The sequence below is a fragment of the Rhinatrema bivittatum genome, chromosome 11 (assembly GCF_901001135.1).
Source record: "Rhinatrema bivittatum chromosome 11, aRhiBiv1.1, whole genome shotgun sequence".
Classification (NCBI taxonomy): Eukaryota; Metazoa; Chordata; class Amphibia; order Gymnophiona; family Rhinatrematidae; genus Rhinatrema; species Rhinatrema bivittatum.
The window spans coordinates 87,074,575-87,090,574 of NC_042625.1; the positions used below are offsets into that span (position 1 = coordinate 87,074,575).

The 16,000-nt window shown below is 45.8% G+C and overlaps 1 protein-coding gene across 7 annotated transcripts in view; it reads right to left on the bottom strand.

The window, feature by feature from the left end:
- Nucleotides 1–2,249: 2,249 nt before the first annotated feature.
- RCC1 (regulator of chromosome condensation 1) overlaps nt 2,250–16,000 on the bottom strand; it is a 36,070-nt gene continuing 22,319 nt past the window's right edge. For all 7 annotated transcript variants that reach the window (XM_029619654.1, XM_029619656.1, XM_029619657.1 and 4 more), the window contains 6 exons: nt 14,710–14,806; nt 14,488–14,610; nt 13,385–13,537; nt 12,786–12,905; nt 10,538–10,690; nt 2,250–3,747 (listed from right to left, as the gene is read on the bottom strand). In XM_029619654.1, the coding sequence (XP_029475514.1) occupies nt 3,572–3,747; nt 10,538–10,690; nt 12,786–12,905; nt 13,385–13,537; nt 14,488–14,610; nt 14,710–14,806 (822 nt within the window). In that variant the 3' untranslated portion in view covers nt 2,250–3,571. The remainder of the gene's footprint in view (nt 3,748–10,537; nt 10,691–12,785; nt 12,906–13,384; nt 13,538–14,487; nt 14,611–14,709; nt 14,807–16,000) is intronic.

Consider the following 16,000-nt stretch of genomic DNA (forward strand, 5'->3'; position numbering starts at 1 on the left):
CAAAGTAGCTGGCCAGAGCTAGGAATGGGCAGGCAGTGAAAAGCATAAATCCCCAAACCACAGGCCTGAACACAGCTTGAGAATAATGTAGAGCTTCCCTTAGACCACAGAAGTACAAGCCTTAGCACTCTGGCACCTTTAGGAAACCACTTAACCTCCCACTAAGCCATAAGTGGATGAGCCTGGTACAGCACTATGTGCACTGACACTGCTGTATAATATGGGTGTCATGTTTTGTGTTTTATTGCTATTTTTATGTTAATTATGTAATCCACTTAGCATGATTTTATTATAAGCAGACTATAAATATTTTAAATACAAAAATAAAATTATAGTAGCTCAATTTACAGGTAGGAATATCCCTAGCATGAGTGATACCAGACAAAAACAAAGCTGTTAGAATAAGCATGTGCACTGGTGAGGGGAAGGAAGGAGCAGGGCCAGATGAGCTTAGACTAAATATTTATACTACTTATCTATCAAATCTGCCATGACAGGCTTCAGCCCTGACCGATCAACCTTGCTACAGCAGAAAACCAGTCCTAACTCACAGAAGGGATGTGCATTGCTTTGAAACAAAAACTTCCCCTTTCATTTTGTTTTCAAGACAAGCATTCATTTTCATTTGAGACATTTTTAAAAACATTTTGTCACCACCAACAAAAATGCCCCCCCCCCCCCCCCATATCATATTTTTCTTTACCTGTTAAGAGTAAGGCCTGGTTGCTTGCTTAGAAATGGCGCTGGCAGACCCAGGCCATGCCATTTCATACAGAAGAGATTAACAATGGCATCAGGCTGGGTCTACCAGCGCCACTTCTAAGCCTCTCAACAGTGGGGAGGGGTTTGTTTTTTTCCCTCTCTCAGATGGGGCCTACCATTTTTTTTTTTATTATTCATGTTCTACATTTATTGTTCATTTCAGTTGTTTCTAGTGTTAGTGAAAAAAAAAAGAGAGTCAGACAATGTTTATCAGATAGTGGAGAATAGGTACAGCACGAGGGTTGGAGGATTTTTTTTTTCCTCTTGCTCCTGGTGTTCTAAGCTCGACTTGAAACAGGGCCACAAGACTTCATTTGCAACAACCAGGGATTTTACCCCCTATTTTATATCCCCTCCTAACTCACTTCCCCAGGCTGGGGGCCATACAGCAATCAAGGGCCCTAAATTTGAATGCTAGGTGTGGCTATTGAGCAGAACATGACAGGATTTATCTTTTTTAAAGTACGGAAATGCAAATGAAGTTGGATCCATATACAATAAGAGATGGAAACCAATCTGGAGAGGGGCTGGAACTCGATGGTGGAGCTCCAGTGCCCGAGATCTTCTCTTCTGGAAGGGGAACAGTCCAATTTGCCAGCCAAACCCTTCTACCATTGGCCATGATGGTTTTTCTGGTCCTTATTTGAGGCATACAAGTTCAACAGTAACCTACTGCACCCCGTTGTCCTCCCCCAGTGGAGGGGCCCTATGCATGTGAAGGAAAGGAATACAAGTGTTTATCAAAATGTAGATTTATTCAAATCCTTTAAAAGCTCATTTTCCCTGCCCTCCCATAATCCCAGGCCAGGAAAATACTTTAACCATTCTTAATTTTTCATTGAAAAAAGGAAGGGGTAATTTTTGAAAACATTTCCTTACACAGCATAGTATTGGCTTAGGCTGTCTCCCCAGCCGATAGTGCAGTCCCTGCATTAGAAAGGAGGGACTGAAGCATTTCATGGAGCTGCACGCACCGAGAGGCAGAGAGAGCTGCTACGGCACGCACTGGAGTCTCTACACCTTGTGCTTTGCTACAGTATGCAAAGGGAGGGAGGGAGGAAGGGGCAACATTGTAGATAAAATCAAAAATTTAAATGACTTGAAATAAAAATTGGGCATATCAGCTTTTGTTTAGACTGCTTGCATGTTTTCCTTCATAGGCTAAACAGAACTTGAACCAAAACTGTCTAAAACACAAAACACTTTTGCACAAGGAGACATCAAAACAAATAAGGAAACCTTCACTCCCAAGAATCCAGGACGTAATCACAGCTTTTGTTTCTGGGAAACCCCTTGCCAGATCAACAGAGGCAGAAGCTTTCCAGGACAGAGTTCATGCATCTGATGACAGGGGCATTGGTCCTTGAAAGTTTATGCCTGTTAGTCTGTAATGTGCCAATTTTTGCTCACACAGTCTAACACAGCTACCGGCTGCAACAAGAGACACTACAGGAAGTTCCAAAGAGGAAGGGCCTACAAGTTCTCAAATGGGATTTAAGAAGCAAAATTGCAAGTGTGGCCCAGCATCACCCCTGGGTGATGCTTCACCCTGTCTGCTCTGTTGCTTCATAGCGTGCTACAAAGTTACTAGAGTGGTCTGGAATGAGAATTAGTCTGGTGTTGCAGCTGGAGTTTGCAGGAACGTACAGAGTTTTTTTTTGAAAATCCACCACCATTACAAAGCTAATCATTGCCTGCTTCTTCCCCTTTCATTCTTGTTGGGTGTCCTTCCCTGGAAGCAGATACACAGCAGACTGCTACAAATATACGAGCAATTAAAAGACATACATACCCACAGCCAACAGTGATGTCCAAAAACAGAGAAATCCCTCATTCCTTAACAAAATCAGGCAAGAAAGCAGAGGCTAGAAGAATCCTGGGCACTTTAGGACAGACCAAGCCTTAGCTTAGGCAAGGGTTCATAAAACCCTTTAAAACAGGTCAAACCTCTCCCCTGAGTAGATGCCTGGCAGAAGAATTTTACCCTGCAATTTTTGCATGATTTCACTTTGATGCTCCTGGTTTTGCAGGTTGACTGACAGCACTGACCCTGTTAAAACTCTGAGTTAAAAAGGAAGGAGGGGAATGAACCAACATTACTGCACCACTGGTGGTGTGGGCAATACTGGTACAGCCCATAAATTATGGAGCACCTCAGGAGTCCCAATGTTACAACTAAGGGATTTAGGGGAAAGGCATAAAACACACTCAATGGGGCAAAAAAATAAAACAAAACAAAACAAAACAAAAAAACCCAAGCAAAACTCCACAAGCCAGCCCTGTATGCTCCTGGTTATGTACAGCAGCTGAAGTCCTCTTAAATGCATGGCGATATTGGAGGGGCAGATACGTTAGAGAGGGCCAGTTTCCATGCCAGTTTATGGCTTCTCAGTCCACGGGATACGGCAGAGCTCTGTCTGTCTGTCCATTGTGGCTTTAGCAACATGATCCATACGGGGCTTGAGAAGGCTGAGAAAGCCTGGATCTACAGCCCAGCTGAATTTAAAAAAAGGAAAATAAATTGCTCTCGGAGAAAAGAGAATGCCTGATCAGAAATCTAAAGAGTAAAGCAGGAAAGGAAGGCAGGAATCTGCACAAAGATAGAGGGAGTGAAAAACACTGAAAAATATTAGATTCAGAATGCACAAATGTGTTACCGGATACAAAAAATGGATTTAGAATCTGTTGGTTTGAGTCGATTTTTTTTTTTGGTGTGGTAGATTGAAGTTTTCCACGCTCAACAATGATAGAGCATTGTAAAATGACAAATGAAAAGTCAGTCCTTTTGCCACTCAGCAGAGTGAGTGCATCAGCTCTGCCCTTTGTCTTTCACTAGTAAGACTGTGTGCTGACCCCCACTGGACACAGAGAGAACAACACGCTTCTCTAACTGCTTGCCCGACATCTCCCTGGGGCTCCACAGATCTTCCTCCTCTCCGTTCCCTAACTGGTAATTGGTGCCCATCCCCCAGGCATAAATTCGACCTGTGAATAAAGGAAACAGCACCACAGGTTAAATATCTAACAGAAGTCTCCAATGCCAATGCTGCTACCTTTGTGGTGCCCAAGAATTAGGATGTGGAAATCTTAACTGATGGTTAGCATGACCCATGGGAAAAGGGATTGGAGAAATTACTTACCTGATAATTTCGTTTTCCTTAGTGTAGCCAGATGGACTCAGGACCAATGGGTATTGTGCTCTCCTGATAGCAGGTGGGAGACGGAGTCAGATTTCAAAGCTGATGTCACTACATATACCCGTGCAGCATGCTTAGCTCTTCAGTATTCTCTTCGAAAAACCAGTGTTGGATATATGTTGCTTAATACTTGATTACACTTGAGTATACTTGATTAATCTTGAACTGGTTCAACTGATTATATATATAAGAACTTTTTAGCAATGGAGACCGTCGGTGCACTGAAACAATAAATGCCGACACCTAGGTAACTGCGGGTGTCTTAAAATAGAGGTAGGCTGTGGCTTACCCATACAGTCTCGAGATTTGATATCAGAGGTTCTCTAATTCTGGAGTAGCCGTGGGCAGGATGCTGAGTCCATCTGTCTACACTAAGGAAAACGAAATTATCAGATAAGTAATTTCTCCATTTCCTAGCGTGTAGCCAGATGGACTCAGGACCAATGGGATGTACAAAAGCTACTCTTTAATAGTTTTATGTTTTTTAATTTTTTATTATTTATATAATTACATTTTTTGTAATATTATGATGTTTCTTATTTTTCTCTCTTATTTTTGTACATCGTTTTGATTAAACATTGTTTGTAAAAGCGGTTTAGAAACATTTTTAAATAAAATAAAAATACTCCCCTACTGGGTGGGAGGCTGCCCATGGCCCACTTAGTGCTGCCCTTGCGAAGGCTGTATCCTCCCTGGCCTGGACATCCAGGCGATAGAACCTGGAGAAGGTGGGTAGGGAGGACCATGTCGCCGCCCGACAGATCTCAGCTGGCGAAAGCAGCCTGGTTTCAGCCCAGGAGACTGTTTGGGCCCTTGTAGAATGCCCCTTGACCTGTAGAGGTAGTGGTTTTCCTGCCTCTATGTAGGCTGCATTAATTACTTCTTTGATCCAGCGGGCTATGGTCGCCCGCGATGCCGCTTCCTCTTGATTCTTCCCACTGTGAAGAATGAACAGGTGATCAGTTTTGCACAAGGATTCAGACTCTTCAGGTATCGGTCTAGGATTCTGCCGACATTCAGGTGGCGAAGGAGGCGCGAGTCTTCCGCATCCATGTGTTCATCTGGTGATGCTAAGGATATGGTCTGGTTCATATGGAACTGGGAAACCACTTTCGGAAGGAATGATGGTACCGTACGCAGCTGTATGGTGCCCGGGGTGAACCTGAGGAATGGTTCTCAACAGGATAATGCTTGAAGTTCGGAGATGTGCCGTGCTGAGCATATTGCGATCAAGAATGCTGTCTTTAAGGTCAAGAGGCATAGAGACACGCCGCTTGTTGGTCTGAAGGACTCCCCTGCTAGAAGTCTAGTACTAGGTTGAGGTTCCTTAGAGGCACCGGCCACTTTAATGGTGGCCGGAGTTGTTTGACTCCTTTCAGGAAGCGAGACACATCTGAATGAGCTGATAGTCTGATGCCATCCACTTCGGACCTGAAACAGGCCAGTGCAGTGACTTGAACCTTGAGGGAGTTGAGGGACAACCCCTTCTGCATGCCATCCTGTAGGAATTCTAGGATCGTGGGAATCTTGGCTGTCCTCGGAAGGAGGGCACGGTCTTCACACCAGGCCTCAAATACTCTCCAGATCTGTATGAAAGACAGATGTGGAGAACTTGTGTGCTCTGAGCAGGGTGTCAATCACAGCTTTTGAGTAGCCGCGCTTCTTTAGGTTAGTCCTCTCAAGGGCCATACCGTAAGAGAGAATTGAGCCGGGTCTTCGTGGGAGATTGGTCCCTGCTGAAGAAGGTCCCTGTACGGCAGTAGACGCAGAGGATTCCCCGTCAATAGTCTTCACATGTCCACGTACCATGGTCTTCTTGGCCAATCCGGGGCGACTAGTAGGACTAGTCCCCTGTGGTGCTCTATCTTGTGGATGACCCTGCCCAGTAGTGGCTAGGGTGGGAAGGCATACAGGAGGTCTTCCTCTGGCCAGTTCTGGACGAGAGTGTCTACTCCTTGAGATTGTGGTTCTCGTCTGTGGCTGAAAAATCTGGGGACTTGGGCATTGTGACGAGTTGCTAGGAGGTCCATAGCTGGGGGGCCCCATCGATTCACTATCAGCTGGAAGGCTGTGTCCGCCAGCGACCATTCCCCCGGGTCTAGGCTCTCTCTGCTGAGATAATGTCTCAGCAGATTCTTTTTCCGTGATGTGGGAGGCTGAAATCCCTTGCAGGTTTGTTTCCGCCCACTCCATGAGAGGGTCTATTTCCAGAGACACCTGCTGGCTCTTGGTTCCTCCCTGGTGGTTGAAGTAGGCAACCGGTGTTGTGTTGTCAAACATGACTGACAGACTCACCTCGGAGTCTGTGGCTGAATCGCAGGCAGGCTAGTCTGACTGCTCGAGCTTCCAGGCGGTTTATGTTCCATTCTGCCTCTTCTTTGTTCCATTGTCCCTGGGCTGTTAGCTCCTGACAGTGGGCTCTCCACCCTTGCAGACTCGCGTCCATGGTGAGCAAGATCCAGTTCGGTGGGGATAGGTTTACGCCTCTGCTTAGGTGTTCTTCCTGTATCCACCATTGAAGCTGATGCCGAACCTCTGTCGGTAGATGAAGGCGAATTGAGTAGTTCTAGGACACTGGATTCCATCGTGACAGTAGGGAGCGTTGTAGTGGTCGCATATGGGCCCTTGCCCACGGAACAACTTCTAGAGTTGATGTCATGAGGCCGAGGACTTGAAGGTAGTACCATACTTTGGGGCGAGCCGAGTTCAACATGTTTTGTAACTGACCCATCAGTTTCCTTCTCCTTGGTGGGGAAAGGTAGACCTTGTCCTGTTTGGTATCGAACCGGACTCCCAGGTATTCTAGTGACTGGGAGGGCTGAAGGCAGCTCTTAGCTGTGTTCATGACCCACCCGAGCACTTGTAGTAGGTTATTGACTCTGGGGGTCACGTGGCAACTCTCCTCTGGCTGATCAGGGCAAAGTCTCTGATCGTCCAAGTAAGGATGTACCAGGACTCCTTTCCTCAGTGCTGCCGCTACTACCACCATAATTTTGGTGAAGGTTCTGAGAGCGGTAGCTAGTCCGAAGGGTAACGCTTAAAATTGGTAATGATTGCCCAGTACCGCAAAGTGCAGGAAGCGCTGGTGGTCCTGATGGACCGGGATGTAAAGGCAGGCTTCGGATGGGTCCAGCGAGGTTAAGAATTCTCCCGGTTGTACTGCCATTATAATGGAGCATAGGGTTTCCATGCGTAAGTGTGGTACCTTCAGGTAACGGTTGATGGTCTTGAGGTCCAGGATGGGCCAGAATGTTTCTTCTTTCTTGGGAACGATAAAATAGATGGAATAGTGGCCAGTATTTTGTTGAGACGTGAGCACCGGAACTATTGCCTTCAGGCCGAGTAGTCTTGCTAGTGTGGTTTCCACTGCCAGTCTCTAGGAGTGGGAGTGGCACAGTGATCTCAAATTTGTCTGGGGGGATGCTTTGGAATTCCAGGGAGTACCCCTCTCGAATGATAGTTAGGACCCACTTGTCCAATGTTACCTCGACCCATCTTTGGTAGAAGAGGGTAAGCCTGCCCCCTGTGTCTTCTTCCTGTGGATGGGTCTGCACCTTCTCATTGTGGGGTACGGCTGGAGCCTGCCCCTGAGCTTGCTCCTCTCTTAATGTGCCTGTTCCGAAAGGACTGAGACCTTCCCGAAGAACAAGGTACTTGGGACTATGTGTTCTTGTAAGGTTTAAAACACTGCGATCCTCTACCCTTGGTTCTTCTGGGGTAGGAGCGCTGATATGTTCTTTTGCTCTTGTCTTCAGGTAATTGAGGTACTGGGGATTCACCCCATTTGTTGGCTAACTTCTCCAGTTCGCTCCCGAATAGGAGAGATCCTTTAAAAGGCATTTTTGTGAGGTTCGCTTTGGAAGTAGTGTCAGCCGACCAATTTCGGAGCCATAATTGTCTTCTGGCTGCCACTGCGGCAGAGACACCCCTGGATGACGTGCGCACAAGGTCTGCGGTAGCAATCGGTGAGAAAGGAGACCGCAGGTTCCATTGCTTCTCTGGGCGTGGTAGAGTCTCTGGAGACAATCAAACAGGAACATGCCACCAAAGCGCAGCAGGAAGCAATTTGTAGCGTCATTGCTGAGACATCAAAGGACTGCTTAAGGATGACTTCCAGCCTTCTGTCTTGGGCGTCCTTCAGTGCCGCTCCTCCCTCCACAGGGATCGTGGTGCGTTTTGAGACTGCACAGATCATAGCGTCCACTTTAGGGAAGCGTAGAAGTTCCTTGGCTGTGGGTTCCAGCGGGTATAGGGCTTCTAGTGCCCGTCTCCCTTTAAAACTGACCTCTGAAGCATTCCATTCCAGGTCAATCAGTTCCTTGATGGGCTCCAACATAGGAAAATAGCTTGAGGCCTTACGGAGGTACTTCAACATGGGATTCTTTTTTGCTTCCGATGTAGGTTCCGTGCCTGGGAGACCCAGTGTCTTCATAGTTTGGAACACGAGGGCTGGTAATTCGTCCTTATGGAAGAATCGGAGCATGGTCCGGTATGGCTCCATCCCTGGGGGGATTTCCCCTTCTTCCAGGGAGTCTGTTTCCTCATCTGAGGTATCTGGATGCCCATCCGGGATGCTCTTGGTTAGGGAGAGGCATATCTCGAGAGCCTCGGGAGGTGCTGGGAAGGGCTTCTGCTTCCGGCAGAGTTTGAGACAAGTGGACAGCCGGGGCTAGTTGCACCTGGACAAAAGTTTGCAGCCCTTTAAAAAATTCCACCCAGGAGAAGGTTCCTGGGTCCATGTTGATACCAGGAGGGATTGTAGTGGAAGCCCCGGAGGAATTTTCCTGTGGGGGCGCAGAGTTGGAAATACTTAGGTCCGGGGTGCCATCATCAGTGGTTCCAGATCCCTTCTCCTGGCTGTGGGAGGTCTTGATTTGGTTCTCCCTGGTTCTGTTCACGCTGCCGGCACAGGAGGGATTCTAATTCAGGCTGCGCAGCTCTCAAGTGGCAGGCTGGGCAAAGGAAGGGTCCCTTGGCCTTCTTGGATGGTGGTGCCATTGTTTGTGCACGTTTAGAGCTTAAAAACTCGTCCGTGCGCGTCGAGAGCGCAGAAGCTATGTGCACTATGTGCGCATAAGCTGTGCGTGCAGGCGGCGGGCTTTGTGTGCGCAGCACAGTTATGCACGCAGTTGTGCGCGCAGTTAAGCATGTATCCCTACGGACGTGCTCAAGTTAGGCGCCTTGGGCTTCTGGCCTGCTCCGCGTGTACCGACGACGAGAGGGGGGAAATGGCGCAGATGACCCCGGCGGCAAGATGATGACCCCCCCCCCCCCCCCGAGGGTCTCCACGTGTGCTGGCCCTCACACCGGATCAGGGCCTAGCCAGAGGGAGGCTGCTCAACCCAATTTAAAACCTTTTCGGAGGAAGGTCAGTATGGCTATTCGAGCCTTGGAGACTTAGAAGTAAAGGTTTCTACTTTACCTGGTCTCGGCGCTTACCGGTCTCGTGCCGGGTGGTCTCCGCCTCTGAGGCATATCGAAGTCACCTCAAGAAAAGTCTCGACTGTGGGAGGGACTGTTAGGTTTCACCGCAGGAGAAGCGGGGCTCTCTTCTTAGCAGGTAAATTTTCTTAGTTGTAAATGCTACACTATTCTCTTTTGGATAGTGTCCGCATCTGCTATGGGAGACTGAGAAATACTGAAGAGCTAAACATGCTGCACGGGTATATGTAGGCTGACGTCAGCTTTGAAATCTGACTCCGTCTCCCATCTGCTATCAGGAGAGCACAATACCCATTGGTCCTGAGTCCATCTGGCTACACGCTAGAAAAGTATGTATTGTTATTCAAAAGCAAAAACACACAGAAGCGCTATAGCAACCTTCTGCCCAAGGAGCAAAGAGGCATAAAGGAGTGTCATGCTGAGCCAGACCATAGAATCCTGTCTCTCACCGTAGCCAATCTGGGTCACTTGGAGATGCCCGGACGATCCTACTGGAGAGAGCTATTCCATGTTGCTCATTCCCGAAGAAAGAGGTAATGAAAGTCAAGTTTATCTGGCTAATAATTGCTAATAGACCTGTCCACCAGCCATTTGTCCAAACTGGTTTTTTTTTTTTTTTGTTAAACCAGCCATATTACTCATCTTGACCATATCCTCCAGCATGTAAAACAGGTCAGGAATGAAATGTGTGGACTGTGTGGTGGGGGGAGGGGAGCTGGAGACCAAGACTGAACCATTGGTAGGTTCACTGGGTCAAAGCAGAAATGCATAAGCTGCTTTGTCCCAGTATTAGGGTCAGGGCTTCCCAATCCTGTCCTGATGACACCAGCCAGTTGGGTTTTCAGGATATCTACAATGAATATGCAGGAGATCAATTTGCATGTATTAGGAGATCCAGCATATGCAAATTTATCTCATGCACATTAATTGCAGGTAGCCCCAAAACCCCACTGGGATTTGGGAAGTTCTGCATTAATTACTGTGCAAAGCAAACTATCCGTGAGGGCAAATCAAAACCTAGAAAGCCAATAGAACACCAGTACAGAATGACTCACCGCAACAATGCACTACACAAGCTTGAAATAATTTGTGGTCCTATCCCACCTCCCTCACCCAAGGCACTGTCCCAACCTTACCATCCTTGGAGACAGCATAGCTGACTGAGGCTCCACAAGCGACAGATGCAATGCTTGGCAGTCCTGAAATAAGCGTGGGCTTGCTCTTCTCTTCCACTCCCTCTCCAAGACCCAGCCGACCATACTCTGCTCTGCCCAGGCTGTAGGCCTTCCCTGTGCCAGGCAGAAGAGAAGCTCCAGTATCAAGACAGACAATGGCATAGACTTTAAATCAGATTGTTTGACAAGTTGCTTTCTCTCCTCCCACCAAGACCCCCTGGGATCATCAGGTAAATCTCACTGCAACTCTATACACAAAACAGACTGTCAGGTGGTGGTAAGAGAACATGTAAGGACTAAAGACCTGGTTTTATAGTGGAAGAAAAGGTGTATGCACAAACTGTTATTTAATAAAAACAAACCTATAGCAAGTTGTGACAAAGATACAATCACATGCCTGAGAAAGTACAGATTTTCTCTGGTGTGCTCTCAAACGCCTATCAGCGACTTACTTTTTGCAGCCCCCTCCGGACATCGGACGACCTCTCCTGCCTCCAGCTGCTCGCGAAGATGGACGCCTGCACGGCCGCTGAAGACGTGACGTCACATGCCGTGACGTCACGTCTTCAGCGGCCGTGCAGGCGTCCATCTTCGCGAGCAGCTGGAGGCAGGAGAGGTCGTCCGATGTCCGGAGGGGGCTGCAAAAAGTAAGTCGCTTCGCGCTTTTCGTGCCCTGCTTCGGGAGGAGGGGAAGGGGAACTGGCACGGGGGAAGCCACGATGTCCGGAGGGGGGCTGCAAAAGTAAGTCGCCGAGCGTAGGATTGCCGTCCTCTCCCCTCTCGCAACTTTTTTTTCACTTTTTTTTTTGCTTCGGGAGGAGGGGAGAGGGGACGGCAATCCCGACTTCCTGGTATCTGTCATTTGAAATGACATTTGAAATGACAGATACCAGCGTGGCCGTGAAGCGTTAGGCCCGAGCACCCAGGTTACTGTATAGGCGCTCTATACAGTAAAATGGGTTGCGCGGGCCTAACGCTTCCCTAACACTTTGCAGACGCGGCATGCATTTGCATGCAATTAGAAGAGAGTATCGAGCGGTAGGTGAAGAGAACTGTGCGTGCGGGGAACGAGGGTGCGCCGGGCACTGCCGCACTCTTTTTACCGCGGCCTTAGAGTATTGACCTGACAGTTTGGTGCTGTTTTGAATCACATTTTAAAGCCACTGAACTTTCTCCCTAGTATACAGAGATCTCAGACATTTTAATTTCTCTACAGAAAGGATTAGAGAAAGGTTTAATGTACAATTCCTTGAAGGTCCAAGTAGCAGCAATCTCCTATTATAGAGGAATAGTCAAAGGATTTTGTGGTTTCTTACCCAGACAGACATTCTATTAACTCCTTTAAAAAAGCATGCATCATGACCTCCCTTAAAATCTGTAATGTAGGGCTTCCCAAACTTGTCCTGGGGACTCCACTGCCAGTCGGGTTTTCAGGATTTCCACAATGAATATGCATGAGATAAATTTGCATATAGAGTCTCCATGGTATGCAAATTTATCTCATGCATATTCATTGCTGATATCCTGCAATTCCGCCTGGCTGTGGGGTCTCCAGGACAGGTTTGGGAAGCCCTGCTGTAATGCCTCAATGGAATTTAAATTTAGTCCTAAAATCTTTACTTTCACTTCCATGTGAACCATTAAAAGACTGTTCAATAAAAGAGCTCATGTTAAAGAGGGTGTTTTTAGTATCAATTACTTCAGTCAAACAAATATTGGAAATTCAGTCCGTATGTAGGCATCCATTTTTAAGGTTCTCTAAAGGCTCTGTAACAAGCCTGTCCCATCAATTTTTATAGAAGTAATTACAACCTATCATTTAACCCAGACTATTATTTTACCAGCATTCACAAAAGAAGATTGCAAGGGAAAGAATAGAAGTTTAAAATATTTAGATGTCAAGTTTCAATGAGATATTTAGAAGAAACAAAATTTGTTCAGACAGATTATTCATGCTATACAGGTGAAGCAGCATCCAAAGCAACACGATAAGCAATGCTTCTCCATCTGATGGAGGCAGAGAATTTTGAGTCCAACTGGTCTGTACTCAACAAATGTAATAGTGATATCGCAAATTTGAAAAAAAAAGTTCTCTGCCTCCATCAGCTGGATAGGCTGCTACCTAGAGATGCCCTTATTTAAAAACACAGCACCCAAAATAACTTGGGTCATGGCCAATGGGTAGTCAAGGGGTTAATAAGCACCTCACCTTCGGAGTCCAGGCAAATGGTGTGATGCTGTCCACCCGAAAATCCAATCCAAGATTTTGTGGAGTTCTTAAAGGAGGTCAAATTCTCAGGGGCAAAACAAGAGGCAGTGCCCTGTGTCCCTGCAACAGAAATGGACAGCTAAGTGAGGCCCTTCATTTCTGCCCTATTCAGCTTCAGATTTAATCTTCATGGAGTTTATGCACAAGCCTCTGAACTTGCATTTCAACAGAATATTTAAAAAAAAAAAATGGATCACAAAAAGAGCTGCTTCCACATTCCTAAAAACTGATTGAGGAACAGGAAATTATATCCTGAAAACAAATAAATAAAAAAAATCAGTTTAAAAATTGTGTGCAATACTTGCACACAGTTGAAGGATAAAATTGTTTCAAGCATCTGATACATAAAACAACAGAAAGCCGGTCAAGCACTATAGAATTATATTAGTGGCTCACAATCCAAGTGACATTATAAGTCATTTGACCTGGAGCACTCTGGTTCATGAAATTACCAAAATGCCTTACTAAAAAACATTTTGCTAACATGACATTTTTTCCCTACAAAGTATAAGTTTGCTGATTCTCTAACAATAGCTCACCCAGCTGGTGATAATTGGAAAGGCCAAAGCCATAGACATGGCTCTCTTTGGAAATAGCAAAGGTGAAATAAGCCCCACAGAAGACGTCCTGAAAGACCATGCGCTTGCTGCCTTTGGCTTTGAGATGAATCAGCTGGGGAACCAGCAATCTCTCTGAGGGGGAGAGATACGAACAAGTCAGATGATATCAAAGAGAGCGGTGCATTTACACTCAGACCCTTTTGGAGCTACAAAGCCACATTTGTGTCTAGAAGAGGGGAAAAAAAAAAGAGAGACAATAAAAATGACACAAGGTGGGTGGCATCTTTTAGACCAACCAATTTACTGAGACATGAGCTTTCAAGCATCGCGTCGACTTCGTTAGCTGCTCATGCCTCAATTGGTTAATTCTATAAAGGTGCCACCCGCCTCTTATCATTTTTGCTACATCAGAGTAAAATGGTAACCCCTTTGCAGAGAGACAATAGGACAAAGATATTCCCTATTTAGTAAAAATGCTTGAGATCCACAACAGCAGTTAAAAAAAAAAAAGTTAGGACACGTGTCTGGCCACATTGGTCATTTGTGCAATCAAGCAATAGAACAAAATGTACATAACACACATACTACAGGGTGCACTTTGCTTCAACCAGTCAAGAATGGTTATGTTAGGTCATTCCAGACATGGCCAGCGTCCAGGTGAGGGCTTCAGAGCTGAAGACATCACCACTGCAGCACTGCACAGGCAAGCTCTGACCTCTTGTGACCCATCTGATGGTCAGGCAGGTTCCTAGGTAATTATTTGAACAGTGACTGGAAACCAGAGTCACTGCCAAAACTTCATTTTCTAAACCATTTGCTCTGCTGCAGTATGTTAAAGGAACAAAAACCAATCTCCTAACCAATAAGACATGGCTCAAATAGATATTTTAGAGATAAGTACAAATTTTGTAGCTTTTCATTTGAAAACGTCCAACAAATTTAAAATCACGAGCAACTGGATTTGAATTTTAAGAGAGAGAAGTTGATCAGCAACTCTTCTCTTACTGGTCAGATGAGCAAATAAGTTTGTGAACAATGACCCCTGATTCCTCGTCTACCAGGCATAGAGCCGGGACGCCTACCCAATCCTTTTCTTCCTCCTCTGTTGGTAAAGCACTCAGGAACCCTTCCCAGTTGACCCTGCTCTCCACAGCCTGATGTATAAAGGTCACCATCAATGGTCAGCATCACCAAATGGTCATTCCCTGATTAGACAAAGAGAAACACATAACTACCACTGTTCAGGGATGCTAAGCACTTCCACCCCCAAAAAGCTGCTGTACTAGTCAGAAGTCCTCACTCACCAGAAGCTATTTTAACAACTGGCACATCCAAGGGAATCTGTACCGGTACTGTGCTCTTCCTCATGGGCTCCAGCAACCCTATCACACCGTTGTTATCCTGAGTGCAACAAGAAAAACAAACGAACAACAAAGTCTCAAACTGAGAGTCACCAATTTCAATTTTATGAATAAAAGCTATAACATAAGAACATAAGTACCGTCATAATGAGTCAGATCAATGATCTACTGAGCCCAGCATCTTGTTTTTGACAATGACCTATCCAGGAGAAAAGTAACCCACACTGTAGTTAAACAATGTTTACTCCTAATATGGAACCTACCATCCAGGAAAAGACTTGGGGGTCATAATGCACAATACCTTGAAATCCCTGCTTCAGTGTGTGGCAGCAGTCAAAAAAGCAAACAGAATGTTAGGAATTATTAGGAAAGGAATGCAGAATAAAATGGCAAATGCCATAATGCGTCTGATTCGCTTCATGGTGAGGCCGCCCTTAGAGTTCTGTGTGTAGTTCTAGTCGCCGCATCTCAAAATAATATATAGCTGCATTGGAAAAATTAGAGAAAGATGACCAAAATGACAAAGGGGGGTGGAATGGTTTCTTCTATAAGGAAAGGCTAACAAGATTATGGCTGTTCAGCTTGGAGATGAGACAGCTGAGGGTGGATATGATGGAGGTCTATAAAATCTTGAGTGGAACAGAACAGGTAAATGTAAATTGGTTATTCACTCTTTCAGATAATACAGGGACTAGGAGGCACTCCATGAAGTCAGGAAGTAGCACATTCAAAACAAATTTGAGAAAATTCTCTCTCACTCAAGCCACAATTAAGCTCTGGAATTCAATACCGGAGGATGTGGTTAAGACAGTATAGACAGGTTTAAAAAGGTTTGGACAAATTCTTGGAAGAAAAGTCAATAAACTGTTATTTACCAAGTAGACTCAAGAAATAGCCACTACTTATTACAGTGCGATAGCAGCATGGGATCTAGTTACTGTTTGGGATCCTGCCAGGTACCTGTGACCTGGATTTGCCACTGTTAGAAACAGGATACTGGGCTTGATGGATCTTTGATCTGACCCGGTATGGCAAGTCTTATGTTCTTATTACTATGTTCTTAGGTGTCTTGGAAGTATCCAGCATGAGGGGATGTACTCTCTGTTGCCTGCTCCCATAAGTAAAATCAGTAGAAATATGCAATTATAAACCTGAATGTATAAATACTATCTAGACTACTCAAACAAAGTAAGAAAAGGAATGCAAATTCTCCCCTGGTATGCTGGCACAAACC